The sequence below is a fragment of the Impatiens glandulifera genome, chromosome 2 (assembly GCF_907164915.1).
Source record: "Impatiens glandulifera chromosome 2, dImpGla2.1, whole genome shotgun sequence".
Classification (NCBI taxonomy): domain Eukaryota; kingdom Viridiplantae; phylum Streptophyta; class Magnoliopsida; order Ericales; family Balsaminaceae; genus Impatiens; species Impatiens glandulifera.
The window spans coordinates 49,831,343-49,854,816 of NC_061863.1; the positions used below are offsets into that span (position 1 = coordinate 49,831,343).

Below are 23,474 nucleotides of genomic sequence, written 5' to 3' on the forward strand. Positions count from 1 at the left end.
AACGAATGGTGGCACATATTGTAAAAAATAACTATTAAACAAAAGAATGAAAAATTACAATATTGAATCAATAAAATGTTATCATTGCTTAGAGTGGAGTATAAAAGTATATGGAGTATGGACATCCTAATATTTGATTCCTGGAAAGTTGGTATACAAATCAAGTTAGCAGCACAACAAAAAAAGATTCATGCTTTCCAGACAATATATTATTGTCTCCCTTGAGATTGATTCAAAAGCTTTGTAAGAAGGTTGAGAAAGATTTGGAGATGGTATAAATAAATAAATGATGTTCTAAATCAATGATAGGAGCATATAATATGTCCTAACATTTCTTCGGCCTAGCCTGAGATGTCTTCTTTGCTGTTTTTACCAAATCAGACTGTCTGAAGGATCTTTCAATGAGTCCAGAAGTGGGCAGCTTCAGATCAAAAGTCATCCTTTGAAAAACCTGTGATAATGTATTCACGTCTGACATAGCCCTATGAGCTGATCCAATGGGTGCGATATTATAGTATTCCCTCATGGATTGAAGTGAAAGTGAAATCTTTGCAGACTTCAATTCTGCTACTGCAATAGTAATAAGAAGAAGAAGCAAAGTTTGAGCAACCAAATTATCTCGGATGGTATGCAAAATAAGTAATAAGAAGAAGAATTAAAGAAATATAGGAACCTTTTGATTTCATAACTTCACGGGCAAGAGGAAGTGTGTCTAAGAAATGCCAGTCATGAGGAATATCGAAGTTGTTACGGTTAAATTCATTAATTAGGAATGGTACATCAAAATTACGACCATTATGAGCAACCAACAGAACAATTCCCCCAGGTTTCTGTCGACTTTTCACATACGCAAGTAATATAGGAATTAGGTCTTTCATCCTGCATACAATGCAATCCACCCGTCAGCCTACAGTGGTTTGTAGTTTTGTCACCAAAAAAATCAACATTTGCCTAAGCCTAAACCATATCGTAACAAAATACTAGTTTCCAAAAATGTGAATTCGAGTTAGATTTATCCAGTACCTCGGAACATGGGGTTGATTAACCATATCAGTTGTAATACCATGGAATTCAGAATTTTTTATAACACAATCAGGATTTACCAACGTCTGGAAAGTACTATTTTTACCACCTGCAAGGTCCTGCATAGCCATCTCAATAACACAGTCACACGACCTGTTTAACCCAGAGGTCTCAAGATCAAAAGAAATGACAGTAACAAGCCTGGCCAACTCTTCAGACTCTATCATCTTCTGTTGTACATCACAATTCTGAATTATATCCAATTCTCTTGTTTCCGACTTCTCTACATTTAACCCATCAGTTGTTTCTACTGATAAGTTGTACTTGATATTATTGCTTATTTTGCTTTTGCTTGCACCGTCCCCTTTTAACCCTTCCGTGTTTGTCATAATGGATTTCCTGGTCCATTTCTTACTCTTTTGTTCTCCTCCTTCAAGGCTAGACAGCGTTTTGGAACTAAGAAATCTTAAACTGATCCTGTTTCCAGGATGATGTCTTTGGGAATTTTCCAAACATGAACTAGCAAAACTATGAATTCTGCATCTAGGTAAAATTGACAAGCACATGGCCACTGTTCTCATCTGAGCTTTATTATACCTATAAGAGGAGATTAAGTTTCATTTCAACTCAGCAACTACACATAAACAGAGAACAAACAAAGCTAAGCAATTATAGGATAATGATGTTTGCTAATAATCATTTCACAATGCGAGCATTTGATGAAAACATGACTAACCAGCATTGACATTTTGTCGAACACTTGATGTGCAACAAATGGCAAAAATAAATCAATATTTAAATCTACAACTAACAGTACGGCATAATTCTTTTTAGAGCTCGTGTATATGAAATTCAACTCAGACACAAAGAAATCGTAATATTAATGAGGAAGATTAAACTCTACTGAAAAGGGTATATAACAATCATTCATCCAGTGCAAATGAAAAAAAGACAATAAATTTTATTCAAATGAACAGTAAAGCAACGCAAGATGCCATGTTTAACATTCTGAAATCAAAGTTTCATATAGAGATTTAACTCGAAACAATGTTATTCACGGTTAAAGAAGAAGATTAGGGTCGCAACCTAGATGCCCAGAAGATATAGTATTGAAAAGATATGGAAGGAAAACATACCTTTAATCAAGTTCAAAATGTAATGCATTTGTCCAATAAATTTCTGCAAGTTGCGCTTATCTAGGATTAGTGGAAGGAAGGAAGGAAGAAGAAATGTTTCGTGGAGGAGTGCTCAAATCGACATGGCGAAGACGTGAAGCAACCAAGTACAGACTTTTAGAGAGAGAGAGAGAGAGAGAAATGGATATCCCCCGAAAAGGACGGATCAGGTCCGACCCACCATTATCTATTAATATCTATTCCATGCTTTGCGGCGACGCTTAATAAATTGTTTTTATTATTTATTTTCTCTTGAATTATTGTTAAGAGTGTTTCATATAAATATACAATGAAATCTTAAATTATAATAAATTTGTTATTTTTATTTTTGAAATTAAAGGCTAGTTCAAGTTTCGAGAAAGAGTATAGGGAGAAGGAAGAAGGAAGAATTTTTTCAAACTTATCGAAAATTTGCTCAATATTCTTCGGAACAAGTTAAGTTTGATGCTTTTGAATCCATTGTATTAATTCCACCTCTTACTTAAAGTATGCTCTTTATAATCTCGGCTTATGATTCAATTGTCATGTATTTAGCTATTCAGCCTCAAAGTTTATATTTTTATGTGATCGCAGCATCAAAAAGAAAGTCTGAATTTTGCACGGAAATAGGTTAGAAATATTTGATCCTAAGTGCATTTTTCTCTGTTTATTATTATTTAGGTACGACTGAACAAAATAAATATCTATATCTTCCAACGGGTATTACTTAGATGTGAAATTTGATTGTGATATTAATCTTATGGGAAATGAAAGAAAAATAATAAAAAGGAATTTGGGATTGAAGATGGGTCCTGAAAATGATTAGTTCTTTTGACAACCCATAGCCACCACGCTTAAACTTAAAATACTTTCAGATTGAATCGAATTTGTGACATTTTATCTCTTAAACCGATAATTATAATATATTTTTATTTGTTTGAAATTTAAAAAATTAACAGCGCTTTCAGATTGAATCTTGTGACATTTTATCTCTTAAACCGATAATTATAATATATTTTTATTTGTTTGAAATTTAAAAAATTAACAGAATTCATTATCACCTCAACTTAAATTTTTTTAAATTAGAATAATTATTATTTTTAGCATACAAGCAATTACATAATTTTAAATAACTCAAATTTACGAAATTATAATGGTGATAATTAAATGTAAATTAAATATTTAGAGTCTTAAATTCACACTAAAAATGGTCTTAAAATAAAATGCAATATGTCAATAAGAAAACAATTATAAAGGTAAGTTAATTAATTATGTATTGAACTTTTTGATCTTTGTTTATTGTGGATTTTTTGTATTGTGTTTGTCTAAAAAAAAATATTTAATAAAAAAATGTATTTTTTTTAGTTTCTAGCTAATTATTAAAACGTTTTTTAATATTTAAAATTTAAATTTAACTAAAATAAAGTAAGAATAATTTAATATTTTAATTTATGAAATAAGTTAAATATAAGAAATGATTTAATTGACATGTGTATTAGACATGAATAAAAATTCATGTCTAAAAAACATAATAATAAATTTAAAAAATTTACCAAACATTGGGATGCACATTTTTGTCCCCCACATGACCATTTCTGTTTTTTTAGTAGTAATAACATATTACCCCGATCGTCTTCTTCCCGTGTAATTAAGAGAAATGGTTGAGTCTGCAGATGAAATCTCCATTTTCAGGCGCAGTTGGCACGTCATAATTCCTTTGCTAATCTCTCTCCAACATTCCTTTCTTACACCATAGAAGACCAAGCTCGAATATCAATGGCATCGAAGTTCTTGCTAATCATAGTCTTCGTATTCGATGTAATAGCCTTCGGATTGGCTATTGCTGCCGAACAGAGGAGGAGCACTGTAAGTAATCGACATTTTTTCATCTATATATCCAATTCATGCATGTTTTCATATAATACCTATAGTTCATGCTCTTATTATGAAATTTCGATTGAAACTTTGAGTTTAATCGGAACAATATCATCTAAGTATAATGCTGAAAGTAAGTATTTAGGTTAATATGGTAATCTGATTCTATGAAATCAGGCCGTAATCAAACTGGATGCGGATGGGAACTACAGTTACTGCTTCTATGACTCAGCTATAGCCACCGGCTATGGTTTGGGTGCCTTGTTATTATTCTTAGCAAGTCAAGTAGTGATAATGGTGGCAAGCCAATGCTTCAGCTGTTGGAAGACTCTGAAACCTAGTGGTACTAGGACTTGGGCTGCAATTTTCTTCATCATTTGCTGGTAATTAAAACATGATTGTTTAATTCATTCTTTATTTGTTCAATTCATGAATGGGTAATTGATTATGCATGATTAGGGTTTTCTTCACAATGCATGGGTGAAATATGCTTGATGGCTGGTTCGGTGAGGAATGCTTATCACACAAAGCATAGGTCATTGTACATCGATGAACCTCCTTTTTGTGAGACATTGAGAAAGGGTGTATTTGCAGTAGGAGCAGCCTTCATTTTCTTCAATTGTTTAGTGTCTATGCTTTACTATGTCTTCTTGTCTAAGGCCAAGAAATTAGGGTTTCAATTTGGAGAAGCTATTGTTTGCATGACCACCAGTGAAGGCACGACCACCTACTACTACAACACCTGATTGATCCATCGAGGTTATCTGAGATTATTTTAAACTTGGGTTTTTATGGAAACCAATTTTTAAGTTATTTTATGATTGTTTTTGTCATAAAGTAAATAAATACAAGAAAGAAAAAAATAGTTGACAGGCTAATTGTAAAAAATTATAATCAATTCATTTGAAAATTTGGTGCAGGTTGGTGCAAATGTTTATGATTATAAACAAATGTTAAAAGTCAATAATTATATTTTTACAAAAACATAAAAGAAATGATACAGACAGCTACTGAGAGCGATTCTCCCAGGACTGTCGTAGGCCCAATAAAAAAAAATAAAAATAAAAAAATCTAAAAACCCAAAAGCCCGCCCTTTCATCTTTCATTTGCCATTTTCATCTTCCCAAACATTTTAGGTTTTCTCTCTCTCTCAAGTTCATCTACAATTCTAGCGATTTACAAATGCAATTGATTAACTCAACCATCTTCAACATCTTCTAAGACATTCACATATTTCTCTCTCTTTCTCAAATTCATCTGCTTTCGAATCCTAGCAATTTTCATCGTCTGCTCGCGTTCTTCAGAGAAAACTCTAACATTAATCATCAGAGAAAATCCATCGTTTGCTCGCGTTCTTTACTTTAGTACATTCGGTTATATAATCTAACTTGCGACATTTTTATAATGTTTAGGAATCAAATAAACAAGTGGTTATATATGATGCTTTTAAGAAAAACGAAACAAAAAAGACGAATACAATGATTGAGATGAAAACAGTGAAGAAGAAGAACGAAGTGAAGAAGAAGAATAAACAGAATGAGGAAAAAGAACGAAGGTAACAAACGAACAACAGTTAACTGCATTGTCTAGTTGATTTTGTTAACTACATTATGTTTTATTTATGCAATTTCATGTTTATGAACTGTAATGAACTATAATAAACTCCAATGTCATGTTACATGAGCTGCAATGTCATGTTTCATGAATTGCAATGTAATGTTATATGAATTATTTTGTCATGTTATTTCTGTTAACTGTATTGTCCTATTAACTCTGTTAAATGCATTCTGTAATGAACTGTAATGAACTCCAATGTCATGCTACATGAGCTGCAATGTCATGTTTCATTAATTGTAATGTAATGTTATATGAATTATTTTGTCCTGTTATTTCTGTTAATTGTATTGTCCTATTAACTATGTTAAATGCATTATGTTTCATTTATGCAATGTCATGCTTATGAACTGCAATGAACTGTAATGTCATGCTACATGATCTGCAATGTCATGTTTCACGAATTGCAATGTAATGTTACTTGAACTATTTTGTCATGTTAGGTGAACAACAATGTCATGTTATCTTAAATGCACTGTCATGTTATCTATATATATATATATATATAATGATGCTTAATTTTTAAAGTGTCCGGATTGCCGGGTGGAGAGCTGTGATTAATTTGGATACTTGGGTCGGATTGTGGGTTGACTCGTTTTTAAATTTAAAACGGTTAAAAATAAAATTAAAAATGCTAGAGGTATGTTTCGAACTTGCAACCTAACAAAACAAGTACAACTCTTTAACCAACTAGGCTACAAAGACTTTATATTTTAAATTCAACACCAAATTTGATAAACGCGGGACGTTTTAATATTAATATAAGTTCAACTTTTTAACTAACTAATCTATATATATATAATGATGCTTAATTTTTAAAGTGTCCGGATTGCCGGGTGGAGAGCTGTGGTTAATTTGGATACTTGGGTCGGATTGTGGGTTGACCCGTTTTTAAATTTAAAACGGTTAAAAAATAAAATTAAAAATGCTAGAGGTATGTTTCGAACTTGCAACCTAACAAAACAAGTACAACTCTTTAACCAACTAGACTACAAAGACTTTATATTTTAAATTCAACACCAAATTTGATAAACGCGGGACGTTTTAATATTAATTTAAGTTCAACTTTTTAACTAACTAATCTATATAGGTGTTGAGTAAATAGATACTTGGGTCGGATTGTGGGTTGACCCACTCATAAACTTAAAACGGTTAAAAATAAAATAAAAAATGTTGTCCGTAATTTTTTTCACGATTTTTATATTAATACTCGTGCAAATGCACGGGTTAAATGCTAGTTTTCTTAATTGCATTGTCATGTTTTATGAACTGCAATGTCTTGTTAGGTGAATAACAATATCATTTAACTGAACTGTCCTGTTATTTTTCTTAACTGCATTGTCATGTTTCATTTCTGCAATGCCATGTTTCATGACTGAAATGTCATGTTACTTGAACTACTTTGTCATGTTACTTGAACTACTTTGTCATGTTAGTGAATAACAATGTCATGTTATTTTAACTTCATTGCCCTGTTATTGTATTTTAGTTGCAATGTCATGTTGTTTATAAACTGTAAACTGTTTTTTATTGGTTAATACTGTAAACTGTAATGTCATGTTACTTGAACTGCAATGTCATGTTACTTGAACTACAATATCATGTTACTTGAACTGCAATGTCATGTTACAAATTCGAACAGTGCTTAATCAAAATATTTATACAATTACTATCTACGTTGAATGTTGTCCCCATATGTATCGGCAACATGGGAAAGTTGACATGACAAAAGTGATGTGAATGAAAGTTGAGTCGAGACTGGATCATTCCATTGTTCTTGAGTCGATACTTGATCATTCAATTGTTCTTGAGTAGAGACATGATCCTACATTGAAAATGCAGAAACAATGAAATGAACAATAAAAATGAAAAAAAATCCAGAAAATGCAATAAAAATGTAGAAAATGCAGAAAATTCTAAGAACAATACAAATTCAAAAAATGCAGAAATTATTCTAATGCAATGTCACGTTGTTTCAACTGAAATGTCATGTTAAATGAATAATGAAAATGCAGAAAATGCAGAAAATCCTAAGAACAATAAAAATCCAGAAAATGCAGAAACTATTCTAATGCAATGTCACGTTGTTTCAACTGAAATGTCATGTTAAATGAATAATGAAAATGCAGAAACTAACCTTTTTTCGAGCCCTTGTAGCCGATTTCGTAATCTTTTCAATGACAGATTGTTTTCGTTTTGTTGTTGGTCTACCCCGAGCTCTTACTCTCACGGGAGAATGAATCAATTTTTCTGTTTGCGTAGTAGTTATTGGCGGTGTGGTAGTTGTTGATGATGTTGAATCTAACATAAATTTTTCTTTCATTTCTTTCAACACTTCAGCCAAAACAGAAGTATTATCTTCAGACATTGATGCAAGTTGTTGAACCTCTTGAATCATTGGAGCTAGATAGTTATAACGATTTCTTTGACTATCACACACATCTGAATCATAAATGTTAGTGATGCTTTGATAACCTCGTTTCAAATCTTTGCGCCAACGATCCAATATATAATTCACCGGCATCTGATTCACTTTCATTCTTCTCAAAACTGCCAAAATATGCCTACACAAAATCCCTCTATACTCAAACATTAGACATTGACAGTTTACAAAACTCTCCACAGGGGTGTAGTGTACCTTGAATGAAACATCCCTCAAATGTTCTCCATTAGTACCCAAAATTGACTCCACTACTCCAAATATAGTAGTTCTCCCATCGTCTTCAATTATGGATGTGTCACAAAACATCAATCATGTCACTTCATTCTGAAACAACTTAAAAATGTCGTTAGTATATACACTTTGAAATTGTCTTTCCAAAGAATAACCACTAACAATTGGAATGGTGGAATTAAAAGACTAAAAATCCAGTTTCTTTTCCTTCTCTATATTTTTCTTCAGTGCCCTATCATATTGTTTAACAAACTGTTTTAAGGATGTTTTCGAATGAACAAAGTCATCAAAAAATGCATTCATACTTTCACTTCTTTGCGATGTTGACATGCCTGCCCAGAAGTGACATTTAACATACACAGGAATCCATTTAGATCGTTGTACGTGCAAAGAGTTCAACCAATCATTATCCTCCAATTCAAACTCCTCTAAGCAGCCAACTTTGTAGGGAGTTTCTTCATGATATGCCAAAGACAAAAACGATGATTGGTGTTTGGAAATACTTTTTTAATAGCAATGGCCATTGATCGACATTGGTCAGTGATTATTGCCTTTGGAGCACGTCCGTGCATACATGACAACCAGGCTTTGAAAAGCCAAATAAATGACTCAGAATCCTCACTAGATAGTAATCCACATCCGAGCAAAATAGATTGTCCATGATGATTAACCCCGACAAAGGGAGCAAAAGGCATGTCATAGCGGTTTGTCAAATATGTTGTGTCAAAAGTTATGACATCCGAAAAATACTCATAAGCAGCCCTACATCTACCATCAGCCCAAAATACATTCTTTATCCGGGATTCCTCGTCTAGATCATAAAGATAATAAAAATTTAAACATCTACTTTGCATTCGGTTGAAATATTGACAAAGAGCTTCGGCATCACCATTTCCTAACCTCAACCTTCTAGCTTTCGAAATAAAATTTCTACAACTTCTCTCATCAAAGTTCAAATTCTCATATCCTCCAGCTTCAACCACAATAGATTGAAATGTTTTTGACAAAGGTATTCCAGCTACGTCGTTTACTTCCAATCTTCTCTTCGCAATTGAATCTAGAACTTTGTGAGATCTAATATGTCTAGACTTTCCCGGGCTCAATATATGGTTGTGCTCAAGGTAGACACTAGTAATCTCAAATTCACACTCATTCCTAATAGCAACGTTAATCTTAGCCTTACAATTCGTCTTGATGGAAGGTCTAAGTTGTAAAATATTTTTCCCTTTTGAAGTAAATACACCATTTTTAGCACATGCAATGGAGAACCACTTTTGCTTTCCATCTTGCCCATTTCTTGCTCCTAACTTACAAATGCCAAAACCCTTTGATTGTGCGTAAGCATTATAATACTCACGAAGTTCATTTTCAGAATCAAAAGTCATGCCAACAATGGGGATTTGAACATTGGGAGGGGATGATGATGGTTCACCCATGAAGCTGAAAAATAAGAGAGAAATTTCAGTATTAAAAACATGACATGACATTGCAGTGTTAAAAACATAACATTGCGGTTGAAAGAACATGACATTGCATTTGAAAAAACATGGCATTACAGTTGAAAGTGTAATGTAACCGAAATTCAAAATACAAAAAATGAAAAAATATTAAAAATGAAAATTGTCAATTTTAATGTTGTATTAAACTTGAATGTCATGTTTTGAAATAATAAACATGACATTCAATTTTATTAAAATGAACTGCAGTTTAATAGACATTTTATTTTAGTGCAAAACATGACATGACATTGTAGTGTTAAAAACATAACATTATAGTTGAAAGAACATGACATTGTAGTTAAAAGAACATGACATTTCAGTTATATATAGTTTATGAACAAAACTAAATACAGTTCATTTCTCTAAAATAACGACATTACAATATTTTCTTGAACAATTAATAATGATACTTGGACAAACCTCTCTACATTCAGGGGTTACAAACTGGAAGCGGGAGATAGGGAGTGGACAACCGAATGGAGGGAGGTCGGAAATCGTAGTCGATGGAGAACGGACGGAGGTCAGAAATTGGACGGAAATTGCAGACGATGAAGGCGCTAGAGAGCGGACAACCGAAGATGAGAATGGAGAGAGGTCGAAAATCGTATTCGACGGAGAACGGACGGAGATCAGAAATTGGACGGAAATCGTAGACGATGAAGACGCTGGAGTTTGTAGAATCATTAGATGATGATCTTGAGTGAGAGAGTGAGCGTTGAGATGAGCGGTAAATGTGAAATTAATGGCGGGCTTCTAGGTGCTTCTGGGTTAATATTTTTTTTTTTTTGGCCTACCTACGTGGCCGGCCACGTAGACAGTCGCTGGGAGAATCGCTCTCCCAGTAGCTGTCTGTATCATTTCTCAAAACATAATATAAGTGGGCATGATGTCATAATCAATACTAGTATTGCCTAAGTGTAGTTAATTTAATTTTCGGGTTCATCGTTATTCTTCTTAACAAATGTACGGGAATTTGAGGAGCGTGAGAAATTTGGGTCAATTAGGGCAACACCATTACATGATTACAATATTGAATACTTGATAATTACAATGTAATAACTTTTAGGTATTTATAAGACTTACTTACTATCCAATTATAAATTAATTACACGTTTAATTAAGATATCTCTTTTCTTAACTAAAATATCTCTTCCTAAATTAGTATATTTATTCTTAAACTATAATATCTCCATTCTTAAATTAAAATATTGCTTCATTAACTAGAATAATTATTGAGTTGAACCCGGCCAAAACTTTAATGAGTCTCGACATCTCTTTAATAGGCCGTGACACTAAAATTGTCTTAAAATGTGTCAATAAAAACAAAATAATTATAAAGGTAAGTTAATTAATTATTTATGCAAAAGTTTGTTTGATCTTGGTTATTTATGGGTTTTTGTTTTTTTTGTTTAATTATAAAAAAAATCACTTTATTTGATAAAAAAAAAAATTCAAGTTTGTAATTATTTTAGTTATGAAAATGTATTTTATATTTAAAATTTAATAAAAAGAAAAGTAAAAATAATATTTTAGTTTATCAAATAAATTAGAACATAATAATATAATAGAGAAAATTTAGAAGTGAGCCCGATCGTCTTCTTCCCGTGTCTAATTAAGAGAAATAGTTCTGTCTGGATGAAATCTCCATTTTCATGCTTGGGTTGGCACGTCATAATTCCATTCTCTCTCTCCAACACACCTTCATTTTCAGCACACCTTCATTTTCAGCACACCTATAGAAGACCAAGCTCGAATAATGGCGTCAAAGCTTTTGCAAATCTCAATCTTCGTAATCGTATTCGATGCAATAGCCTTCGGACTGGCTATTGCTGCCGAACAGAGGAAGAGCACTGTAAGTAATCGGCGTCTCTACATGATTTTTTCATATATCCAATTGTTTTCATCTAATGTTTCATATAATACCTAGTCCATGCTCTTCTTAAGAAATTTCGATCGAGAAAACTTTGAGTTTAATCAGAACATCATCTAAGTATAATGCTGAAAAAATGGTTCTATGATAAACTATGAAATCAGGCCGTAATCAAACTGGATGCGGATGGGAACAACAGATATTGCTTCTATGACTCAGATATAGCCACCGGTTATGGTGTGGGTGCCTTGTTGTTTTTCTTAGCAAACCAAGTAGTGATAATGGTGTCAACCCAATGCTTCTACTGTGTGAAGACTCTGAAAACTACTTGTTCTAGGGCTTGGGATTTCCTTCTCTTCTTCATTTGCTGGTAAAACATGATTGTTTATTTCTTTGATTGTTGAATTCAATGGGTAATTATTAATTGTGTACATTATTATAATGCATGATTAGGGTTTTCTTCACAATTGGTGAATCATGTTTGTTGGCTGGTTCAGTGAGGAATGCTTATCACACAAAGTATAGGTCATTGTACATCAATGATCCTCCTTCTTGTGAGACATTGAGAAAGGGTGTATTTGCAGCAGGAGCAGCCTTCATTTTCTTCAATTGCTTAGTATCTTTGTTTTACTTGTATTCTTCTCTAAGTCCGGAGAGAATTAGGAGTGTTACAATTTGGAGAAGTTGATGTTGGCATGACCACCTACTACTACAACAACAACAGTTGATCGATCGATGGATCGATCGCCCCTCAAGGTTATCTGAGACTATTTCAACCTCCACTTTTTTTGGAAACCAATTTTTAAGTTATTTTTATGCTTGTTTTTGTCATAAAGTAAATAAATGCATGAAAAAAAATCATATTGACAGGCTAATTGTGAAAAATTATAATCAATTCATTCGAAAATTTGGTGCAAGCACTAATGTTGGTGCAATGTTTATGATTATAAACATATGTCGAAAGTCCATCAATATATTTTTGCAAAAACATAATATAAGTGTGCACGATTTCATAATTAATCAATACTAGTATTGTATAAAAAATAGTTAAATTTGAGGAGTGTGAGAAATGGAGTCAATTAGGGCAACACCATTACATGATTAATGTCTTTATTTGTTAAAGGCTGTGCTTTGGCCAAATATTGAAATATTACCCTTCACAAACATGAAGGGTTAGGTAACATTTTTATTTTTCAATAAAGTAACCAATATATATCATTTTATAGAAGTGGACTAAGCATTTTTTTTATTGTCAATGCTAAATTATAAACAATTAAATAATAATATGTTTGCCATTTGTTGTTCATCCCTTGAAAATAAATTAAGTAAACTATTATAGGAAATTAAGATGGTGGTTGATTGTTAATTACAAGAACAAATGATCATATACGACCTTACATGTATTGAAAGGATGTCATAACAATATATAATACAACAAACTCTCCACCTCAAAATGTCTTCGAATAGGACAGATGATGATCAATTTGGAGTTTAATATCTTAATTTGGAAATGTTCTAGTAATGGTACATATGTGCATGCATGTTATTTCAATCACAAATAATTAATTAATTAATTAATTAGGGTACTTAGAGGCCTCAAATTAGGAGACAATGTGATGTCATGATGTGCACAAGATTCTCAAAGAATGATATCAATAATAATGCACCCATATATCTGATCAAATTCATTTAAACCATAAGAAAATTCATTTAAACAATAATTTTTAAATGTTTTTTTTTATCATTTACCTTTTATATTATTTTTATGTCTCAATGTCATTTGAGATGTATGTGTTATAGTTTATTATTGTTTCCCATGTTTAATAGGATCTTTAAGTTAATTATAGTATGTTTGATTGAATTTTTTAATAATAATAATTGATTGATATTTTGTGCATCTACATTCAACACTTCTTGTTTTAGAATGATCCTATAGTTTTTATTAACAAAGTAACTATAGTTATATTTAATTAAAATGTTTCATAGCTATTTACACATCTAAAAAAACTTGTTTTCATTGGTCTTGTTTTGATTTAACATATTAGTATTTTTTTTATTTCACACCATTTTAACAAATTCTCATTTGTTTTAAGAATATCACATAAAAAAGATGTTGTTTGTTCAACCACACCTAACTAGCATAAGTGTGAGAGCCTTTATTTATTTATTTTATTTTAAATATAGAAAATTAACATTATTTACCGTCATTTTTCCACTTCAATTTAAAACATTATAATTGAAATCGATCTCCTATCTTTGCCACTTTTGAACTATCATGGTGGGTTATGAGAGTTCTCTCTACTTTTGCCAAATAATATTTACAACATCTATGCAAATGAAAAGTAATGGAATGTAAATTGAGGCATGTGAAATTAAGCATGATATTTATGATTTTATTTTAAAATGTTAAAAATTATGTTAATTATTGCTTGAGTTATGGGAGTTTTTTTTTTTTAAGAATATTGATACAAAGTTTTAAATTATATGATTATTGATCAATTTATTTATAAAGTATAGAATTTCGAATTGATGTTTACAACATATTTTCTTACAAGGTGATTTTTGGAGCTCATTTGGTATTAGTTTTTTTTAATACTAAAATCTCACATATCATATTTTATTTTATTTTTAACTATTTAATCACTCAAATTATCAAATAAAATATTAAAATGTCTTTATTTTGCTTTTATAAAATTTAAATATAAAAATATAATATAATAATTCATGCAATTTAAAACTAAAATAACTTATTTTTTCATAAAACAATACTTTTTCTAAATAAACACAATAAAAATATCAAATAACCCAACATCAAACAAGCTCTGCTTAAATATTTTTATAATCAGTTGAAATTAATTAATGTATACATTAAAGTTACAAAAATCCAAAGACATGATGCATGCATTTACTTGTTGAACAAGATTGAGCGTGACAAATGACCTTAATTTAATTAATAGAAGAAATTTCTACTCAATATTATTTGTTTTTAACATTAATAAATTTTGAACCTTTAAAATAATAATTATAAGATATTCAACCATTGAATTAGGCTCTTGATCAGCCATTATTTGTTATTTCTCTCTCTATATATATAGCTAGGTATACCATAGATCCTGAAGTGAAATATACATGGAGCAGAATCCAGCTAAAGACATGGGATCTAGTAATTATAAACGGGTTCATGAGGATCATAATCATACACATGATCTTCATCTTCATCATCATGATCAGAGATTAAAAAGCACCATAATCATCTCACACCCTTCATCAAAGCATCCCTTCCCTTTTGCACTAGACGAATTAGATTCACAGTTAATAACTCCAATATTATTCCCACCAAACTATAATCATGATCATATCCATTTCCCTATGATCAAACGATCTCGTCTCCCTATTCTCTTGCCCAAGCCACCTTCAAGCATGCTCTGTTTCATGCCGCAAATCAAAGACTCTGATAGTTTTGGCCAATCGCAGAGCCTAAATTCAAGCACCAAGCTTTACAGGGGAGTGAGACAGCGGCACTGGGGCAAATGGGTAGCTGAGATTCGTCTTCCTAGGAACCGTAGTAGGCTCTGGTTGGGGACTTTCGACACCCCTGAGCAAGCCGCGATGGCGTTCGATCGTGAGGCTTATAAGTTGAGAGGAGAGAAAGCCCACCTCAATTTTCCCCACCTCTTTCTTGGCCGTGATGATCAAGATCGTGTGTCTGATGAAATGATTGAGGGATCAAGTCAAAGAAAAGATACTGAAAACCCAAGTCAGCTTGATCAGGTTACAGATGATGAAGCAAAGGAGAGTTTGATAGAAGAAGCTGATAAAAGGAGAGAAAATAAAGAGGAATTTGCTTGGATTGGTGAAACACAAGATGATCATAATCTATTGTTGGATCAATATTTGTGGGATATGGAATGAAAAAGTGTTTTAGAATCTATTGTTAACATTAATTAATGAGTTTTGTTTTGATTTGGGATTGATTAACTTATATGTGTGGAGCTTGTTTGAGGAATTAAAACCTATTTGAAGAAAAGAATTCTTAAAAAAAAACTAATTTTTGGGTGTTTATTAACCCAAATATCATTAAATTAACTTGTTTTCTATTTCTTGGATAAATTAATTTGAAATAATTAAATAAAAAGTAACTTTAATAGATAAAAAAGTGAATAAATTAATAAAGTGTTGGTTAAGTTTTAGTTAAAAAAGCTTAAAATAACCTAAAAATCCGAAGATCCAACAAGTTTGTTGGTGCAATGTTAGTTGGTATACGGCCGTAGTTTAAACAAAACCTTCTAATCTAGTCCATGCTTGCGACTTCTTAGTGTAATCTTGATCGGACTTTGTATATTGATTTTTAAAAAAGCTGTTTAAGTATAATGAGAAAGATAATATAAAACATTAGTATTAGTGCCAAAGTGTCCTACCAAAAATTATAAACAATTGTGATCAGAAAGTTTTTTAATATATTAAACTAATTAAATATGAGATATCTTCCAAGTACTTGTCAAAATGTGAAACGTCTATGTTTATTGTTGAAGTGTTCAATTGAATAGAGCAAAGTCAGATATTTTGTTGCCGTGCATGCATGTTCACAATTAACAAAAGTCAAATTAGATAATATTCACCAATTACAAACTTTCTCTGTAATTCCTTGTTTTAATACAAAGTTAAAATCAAAAGTAATTCATGTCAAAAAAATAAGTTAATATCAACATATAAATTAAGGTTTGTTATGGGTTCTAGCTAGTTACACATTTGGTTAAGTCAAACATGAAAAATTACAAATGATGACAATCTAGGAGGAAATAATCATATAAGAGGTCAGCTAATTTTTTGTTTTATTTTGATGTTAACATATTATATATCGGGAAGAATGCCAATTTTACACCTCAAGTTGTAAGAAGGTGTCAAATTTACTTATTAAGTATCAAAATTCCATTTATATGTATGAACTTGTCAAAAAGTGTCAAATATATTTAAAATAACAGAAATGTTAAACGGTGTTAAAATTTTTGCCACATGTAATATCCACATATTTTTTATTTTTTTAAATTGACATTACTTTAATTATTTTTTATTCAAACAAAACATTAAAAAAATTTCTTATTTATTTTCTCTTTCTTTACCCTCACAACTTACCATTTTCTTTAAACATTTCTTCATTTCTCCATCTATTAGTAATTTTATTATTAATAATAATATTTAATTGATTAATTATAAAAATTGTTCTAAAAAGTAACGAGTTATTAAGACTTCACCACAGCATTGGCAATTTAGGATTCGGCCAACAAAGACTTCACCACAACATTGACAATTTAGGATTCGATCAATGAATGTTTCAACCAATGATGATGATAGTGTAAGGTTTACCTAAGAAAGACTTGGATTTGGGGGTTACGTCTGGGAGCTGATAAAGTTTAACAGGGTGAGTATTATGAAAACTAAAATTAAAACAAGTCGGTTAAGGGAGATTTTACCTTGATTCGGCATTGTCCGCTAATGGCGACAATGATTCAGGGTTCGACTAATGAAGATTTTGGCCACAACGTCTATGATTTAAGAATCGGCCAATAAAAACTTCCACCAACGATGATGACTATTTAAAGTCTATTTAAAGTTCAGTTAGGGAGCACTTGGAGGTTAGAAGAAGGTAAAAATCCAAAAGAACTTGAGTTAATCAAAGAGAGAAAAGTTAGAAAAAAAATGAAGAGCTGTGGAGGGATGAGAGAGAAAGTAAAAATAAATTTTGCTTAAATGAAAAAATAATGGAAAAATAATTAAAGTAATGTCAATTTAAAAAATAAAAAATATGTGGATATTACATGTGGCAAAATTTTTAAAACCGTTTAATATTTCTGTTATTTTAAATATATTTGACATTTTTTGACAAGTTCATACATATAAATAAAATTTTAATACTTAATAAGTAAATTTGACACATTCCTACAACTTTGTGTGTAAAATTGACATTCTTCCCATTATATATCATATAGTGTTTATATAAAAAATACTGAAAATAAAATAAAAGTTCAATAAGGCCCAATGCTATCCAATGTTCAGATACAAAGGACTTCACAATTCACTGTAACAAAAGTCGAAATCAAAATTTTACTTGGAATTGGTAAAAATTTGTTGACTGCTTGGAAGATATTGTAAATCAGTGTCTTGTATAATTGTCAGTTTACATGCTTTTTTATGTTATTAAATTTATCATTGATTACCTTAACTTATAACTTTGGGTGTATAGGATGAGGTCTAGACTAATTTTGGCAATGTCAAGGAAGGCCTCTCTAAATTAGAAGGTCTAGAACCTTGGGTTTACCATATGTTAACCTAGAACTCTAGTTAGTGTAAATCTTCTAGAAAAGTGGGTACTTAAAATCTGGGAGAGATTATGTGAACTTGCTCTGGGGTTGTCCTATTGATTTTGATGGTACCTGTCTTTGTGTTAGGGCCATGGAAGATGAACAATTGAGATTTTCCCAAGCTTTACCATGTTTCTCTTTTCCAAATGGAGGCTAGCACAACATTCCCCTGCCATAACGTTTCACCTTGATTTTCAGTGAGAATCGAATGTGAGACATGAGCCCTTTGGTTCAAGACTCTACCCCTGTCATTTCTGCATTTTGTAGCCTTATCATACTAAAATGATCCAGATGTGGCTTCTTTTACACAAGCATAGATACTAATGATACATGTCTTTCATTCTTCAACACATACTAATGATGATGATGCTTTTGTCATCTATTATTGACAGTTACAAATGGTCCATGAGGATTCTATGGGCTTGTGCTGTTGGAAGTGCTATCAGTATGTAGATACATCATTTTGGAATATTTTCTCTTTTTATCTCAAAATAGCGTGTCGATCTTTCAGAATAGGGATAGAATGCTGGATGATTCTCTTAAAGAAGCAGAAGCAAGCAATGGTGAACAAATGTAATGAAACAATACTCTTCAATGGAGTATAGCATGGACCAATAATGCCTTAGCTTTTAGTAAGATTGTTGGTTTTGTTGCCAGAGCAATAAAATTATTATATACAATAAGTCATGAATCCAAAACTGTTTTTAACTTGTATCCAATGGATGAATCTTAAATATGACAGAACAGAAACAACATAATAATAATAATAATAATACATGATTGATTATATTGTCTTTGGTTTCATCAACAAAAGCTTTCTTCCTTCTATTGAGTGAGTCTTTGCATCTCATTCTGGTCATTATTGATGAGAGTTTCAAGGAGAAGGGGTGGCGCATATTGTGCTGTGCCTTGGTGTTCATCGGAGTCTTGGCAAAACGAGAGGATTATCGTATCTATCGACATCTCCACTACGCCGAAGAAGAGTGTAGCCACAATGTAACCCAAAGCCCAACATATCTGCAATTATATGTTTCATAAATCACGCAAAATAAGAAATATTTGTGAGATGTAATAAGCTCTATCATTAAGTGTCTTACCAGGACAGGAAACAATGGCGAAGAGATTTTGTTGGATGCCCCATCGAAGTTGTGAGTGTTCAACATGAGGAAAGCGAAAACCGCACTCGAAAGGCTAACACAGAGTTTCCCGAGAAAGAGTATAACATCCCCAATTACGTTCACTTTCCCAATCCGTAATATGTTACTCATGATCAACTCGGTTGCAATCTCCGAGGCTTTAAAAAAGGTTTTACCCGTTATGGCAATCTAAGAACGCAATCAAGATTTCAAATATAAAATTATATTAGAAGAAAAAAGATGAGAAATATTTATAATGGGTTGCAAAACAAATATACCATGATATAGGCATTGCGGTTTACTGATTTAATGGTCCATTCAACACATTGTCTGCAAAGATGTGCAGAATGAAATGCCATCCTTCCAATCCAGCTCTCTGGCATTGTATTCACACCTTTAAACTTGCGACGAATCCCCTCAAGGATAAACCGAATCGATTCCACAAATGAAACGGTTAAAGAGCCTATAGCAACAGATCCCAAACTGTATCGCATCAACCGTTTCATTGAAGAGAAAACTGAAAGGAATGGAATATCCGCCTGCATTAAAATTTTGATAAAAAATTAAATTCAAATAACCCCGATTGAACAAGGGCTTATTCATCATGATGAATTAGAACTTACAGATGATTCTCCACGAGCCCAATAATAAGAAGCGACAGATCCAGCGATCACAGTTGAAGAGCATGCTAAGAAAAATTGAGTAGCCCAATAACCGCCAAACAGATGGAAAAGGATGGCAGCCCCAATATGAGAAGTATATTTGATCCTATAACCGCAACAACGGTCACAACTCACTCGTTTCAACTCAAGCTCATAAGAGCAGCAATTGGCACTGCAGTCATTCTGAACCACCCGACCAGAGCTGAAGAGGTTTAAAGCAACCGCAAACCAAAACATGTAGAAAATTGCAAGAATAGAATACGGTATGAGTGGGAAGATAATAAGAGCCTTAACTTCTCCAATCACCTTTGCTGCAACCTTAAGAACCGAGGTTGCATGAAGAATACGACGAACTATAGCAATCGATGAGAGGAAGGCAACAACCATGATGAAAGTCATTATAACAGAGACCACTCTAAGATGAGTAAGCTCCTGCAAGATACAAAAACTCTTCCAAATTTTTAACATATAAGAAAAAAAAGAGACAAATTCTATTAGATTATTAGATCTATGAAAACCCACCCTCGAATCTACGTTATAGTATGGATCATGCTCACCGATTATCGGGGAGATTTCTCTATTTCCAATCCATCCAGCTAAAACCCAACAAAAACAAATTAATTCCTTTATGATTTCAGCTATCAAAAACATGAAAAATGAAACACAAACCTTTTAGATAGTAAAGCATTGTAACTGTAATTATAAGAAAGTTGAAGAGGACGACAGTTATCCATGGCATCCCAGAAACAAAATATCTAATCAACAAAAGCCATAACAATGAGAGAAACAGAGGCAAGATTCCTCCGCAAACAATAAGAACACCCCACGATTTCCCAATGTCAGCAACGTATCTCTGTTCATAAAAAGAACAAAAGAAGTTTCAAATTTAACATGATCATAATTCACAAGTAAAAAACAAAAAAGACTCCACCTTTAAGACAGCTGAACGTGAATTAATCTCTTTGTGAATAGATTTATCAATAAGATAGTCTTCAACAATATTGACACCACCCATCTGCTGCCAATGCTTTAATGACACGTTTGAAGGACGAGAATAATATTGGCATGTCCAGTAAACTGAAACGGTCAATTTTAGTTAAATTCCATTCATTAATTCAATCATTCAAGAAAGGAAAGAAGAAAAAACTTACCGTTAACACTTGGGAAAACGACTGGATAACATGGACCTTGTAATTGAAGAGAGGTGTTTCTTAGGTCAGGAGTAAGATCAGCAAAGTAATCATAGTTCCTATCAATCCAATCATTTACTGAAAGACGAACATCTCCTTCTGGATAATCACATACCCAATTGAGAGAATCTTCAGAAGGAACAGGACAATCCAATAAGCAAATGCTACGAGCATTATCAAGTTTGAATTGACTACCCTTTAAACCACTCTGATAAACCTGATTAGGGTTCATCCAGTATCTTAATTCAAGCTCCCTTAATCCAGGTGAAGCATGTCTATCACCACAAACATTTCCTTTGTAGTCCAATCCATACTTAAGCCTAATCAATTTTAAAAACAACAAAAGAATCCAACACCCATCTTTGTAAGAGATTATAGACTACAAATCAAAAGAGAAGATGAAGTTAAGATCTTTACCTGAGTGGGTTTCCTTGGTTTAGTCCGAAACTTGAGTTAACAATCATGCCGATCCAGAAGCAAATGAAGAAGATAAGAAAGGCCAAGTCTTTGCATTTCCTGTTGTGCTTTATGATTCCACCCACTTCACCATTTCCATCGCTCGAAGGATTCTTTCCAAGCTCTGCTCTCATCTCTCCGAAATAGAAAACCCCAAATGTATGAAGGATGAAGATGAAGACACAAAGAAGAGAGAGAGAGTCAAGACACAAGTGTGGAAGTGAAGTAGAAAAGTGTGTTTGATGTTTAAGGGAATAATAGGGATTTTGATTTTAGAAGACAAAGATGTCGTTTTTTTCAATCTTAAGATGGGAATTATTAATTAATTAATGTAAGTGAAATATATTACATAAATCTGATTTGAGTTTTTTAATATTTGAAATATATGAACCGTTAGATGGCCTTGGGATCGCAAATATTCTATTTCCTTTACAGACATCCAATGGCACATATTTTCGGACAACAAATCCAACGATTGGTAAATCTATATCCACTTTTTACGCACCATAAATTCAAATAATGCAATATCAATAATCTCATCATATATGATTTAATTAATTATCACTATCTGAATAACAAATATATTATTTGAAAAATTAAATCGTAATATCTCGTTTTAATTTAAAATATTTTTAATAAAAAACAAATTTAAAATTGAGTGTCTTAACTCTTTAACTCTTAAGCATTTAAATAATCTATTTTAAAACTGGCACTAAGTTCTATCTAAGTTCACTTCATTTTTTTTTCATACATAAGTTAAGCATTAGTAAAAAAAATATTATGTTTTTAAGTTGTTAGTATGAATTAACCTACAACTTTATTATATTTAAGTATCATTATTGTTTTGGTAAAGTTATTTTATTGAATTATTTTATTTCATTTGGAAGGAATCATTTTATTGAATTTTTTATTTCATGTTTATTAAGTTAACTTGAGATCAATTAAGCTTTAATTTAAAAAAAAAAATCATTAATTAACTATTTTAAATGTGTTCTAATGCTTCAACTAAATGAGTTCATTGCATTTTTAACTAATATATAAAATTCTTATAAACATAACCTAGGGGATACATATTTAATTTATTTGTTACCATTTATCATCTTAATAGAAAAAATATTAAGTATTCCTTGTACCCAAGTCACCCAATGATTCAATATGACCCACAAGGATAATAATTTGAATTCGTCCCGCGAAAATTAAACTGAATTTTTCAGTTTGGGACGAGTTTTTCCCGAAATCGAATGGGATAGTATTTGTGTTTTCATCTTGATTTCACCCGATTCTGATAAACACAATTAAATTTATTAAATCACTAATATATTTATTTATTCATTATATTTATAAGAGAGATAAATTTATTTCTATATAATAATATAAAATTTCAATATATTACAATATATATTATATTAAAAAATTCATTTATATAATTTTTTAAAAATATTTTATTAACATTGTCCTGCGAAAATTTCTCGAAATCGAAGAGAACGAAAATGGTATTAAAAAATTTCAGAAAAAAAAAAACGGAACAAGGATGATAATATCACAGTTTAAGAACCCTTATTTTGATATTTATAAATAAATAAAAAATTGATATCTATAATTTAACTAATAAAACTTTAACATAGTGTTAAATTTCTAAAATTATTTTATTTATTTATTTAACAAATTATGCAATTTCAGGATTAGAGCAATATTAATCTCAATTTTAAATAAATATTAAAAAAAACAAATTTTGACAATTAAGACACCATTATAATATATTATTAATACTTGAATACAATTAGTTAATAATTAAATTCTTACAATTATAAAACACAATAATAAAATGTTGCTGTCATTTATTCTTACATTATGAAGCTCCCATTTAGGATCATATTACATAACAAATGTTATTGTTATCATCTTGAGATTTCAACTTCATCTTATAAACTAACAACCATTGCTACCGTCTTTTCCAAGATG

The 23,474-nt window shown here is 31.4% G+C and overlaps 4 protein-coding genes and 1 pseudogene across 4 annotated transcripts; 2 read left to right on the forward strand and 3 right to left on the reverse strand.

Annotated features, from left to right (window-relative positions):
• Positions 1-62: 62 nt before the first annotated feature.
• Positions 63-2,372, reverse strand: LOC124925755 (exonuclease DPD1, chloroplastic/mitochondrial). Its single transcript, XM_047465837.1, has 4 exons — positions 2,160-2,372; positions 1,024-1,620; positions 674-879; positions 63-570 (listed from the first exon to the last, which is right to left on the reverse strand). Exons 2-4 carry the CDS (start codon positions 1,602-1,604, stop codon positions 326-328), a joined length of 1,032 nt encoding a protein of 343 aa, XP_047321793.1. The 5' UTR covers positions 1,605-1,620; positions 2,160-2,372; the 3' UTR covers positions 63-325.
• Positions 2,373-3,941: 1,569 nt separating this feature from the next.
• LOC124924832 lies at positions 3,942-4,798 on the forward strand (annotated as a pseudogene).
• A 3,970-nt stretch (positions 4,799-8,768) lies between these two features.
• LOC124924833 (protein FAR1-RELATED SEQUENCE 5-like) lies at positions 8,769-9,776 on the reverse strand. The gene has a single exon (XM_047464822.1). It carries the CDS (start codon positions 9,774-9,776, stop codon positions 8,769-8,771), a length of 1,008 nt encoding a protein of 335 aa, XP_047320778.1.
• Positions 9,777-14,838: 5,062 nt separating this feature from the next.
• LOC124924834 (ethylene-responsive transcription factor ERF107-like) lies at positions 14,839-15,621 on the forward strand. Its single transcript, XM_047464823.1, has one exon. The coding sequence runs from the start codon at positions 14,839-14,841 to the stop codon at positions 15,619-15,621; it is 783 nt and encodes a 260-aa protein (XP_047320779.1).
• Positions 15,622-18,642: 3,021 nt separating this feature from the next.
• Positions 18,643-21,731, reverse strand: LOC124925672 (choline transporter protein 1). Its single transcript, XM_047465744.1, has 9 exons — positions 21,474-21,731; positions 21,018-21,376; positions 20,798-20,943; positions 20,536-20,719; positions 20,389-20,462; positions 19,828-20,298; positions 19,483-19,743; positions 19,166-19,393; positions 18,643-19,085 (listed from the first exon to the last, which is right to left on the reverse strand). Exons 1-9 carry the CDS (start codon positions 21,644-21,646, stop codon positions 18,894-18,896), a joined length of 2,088 nt encoding a protein of 695 aa, XP_047321700.1. The 5' UTR covers positions 21,647-21,731; the 3' UTR covers positions 18,643-18,893.
• Positions 21,732-23,474: the final 1,743 nt, after the last annotated feature.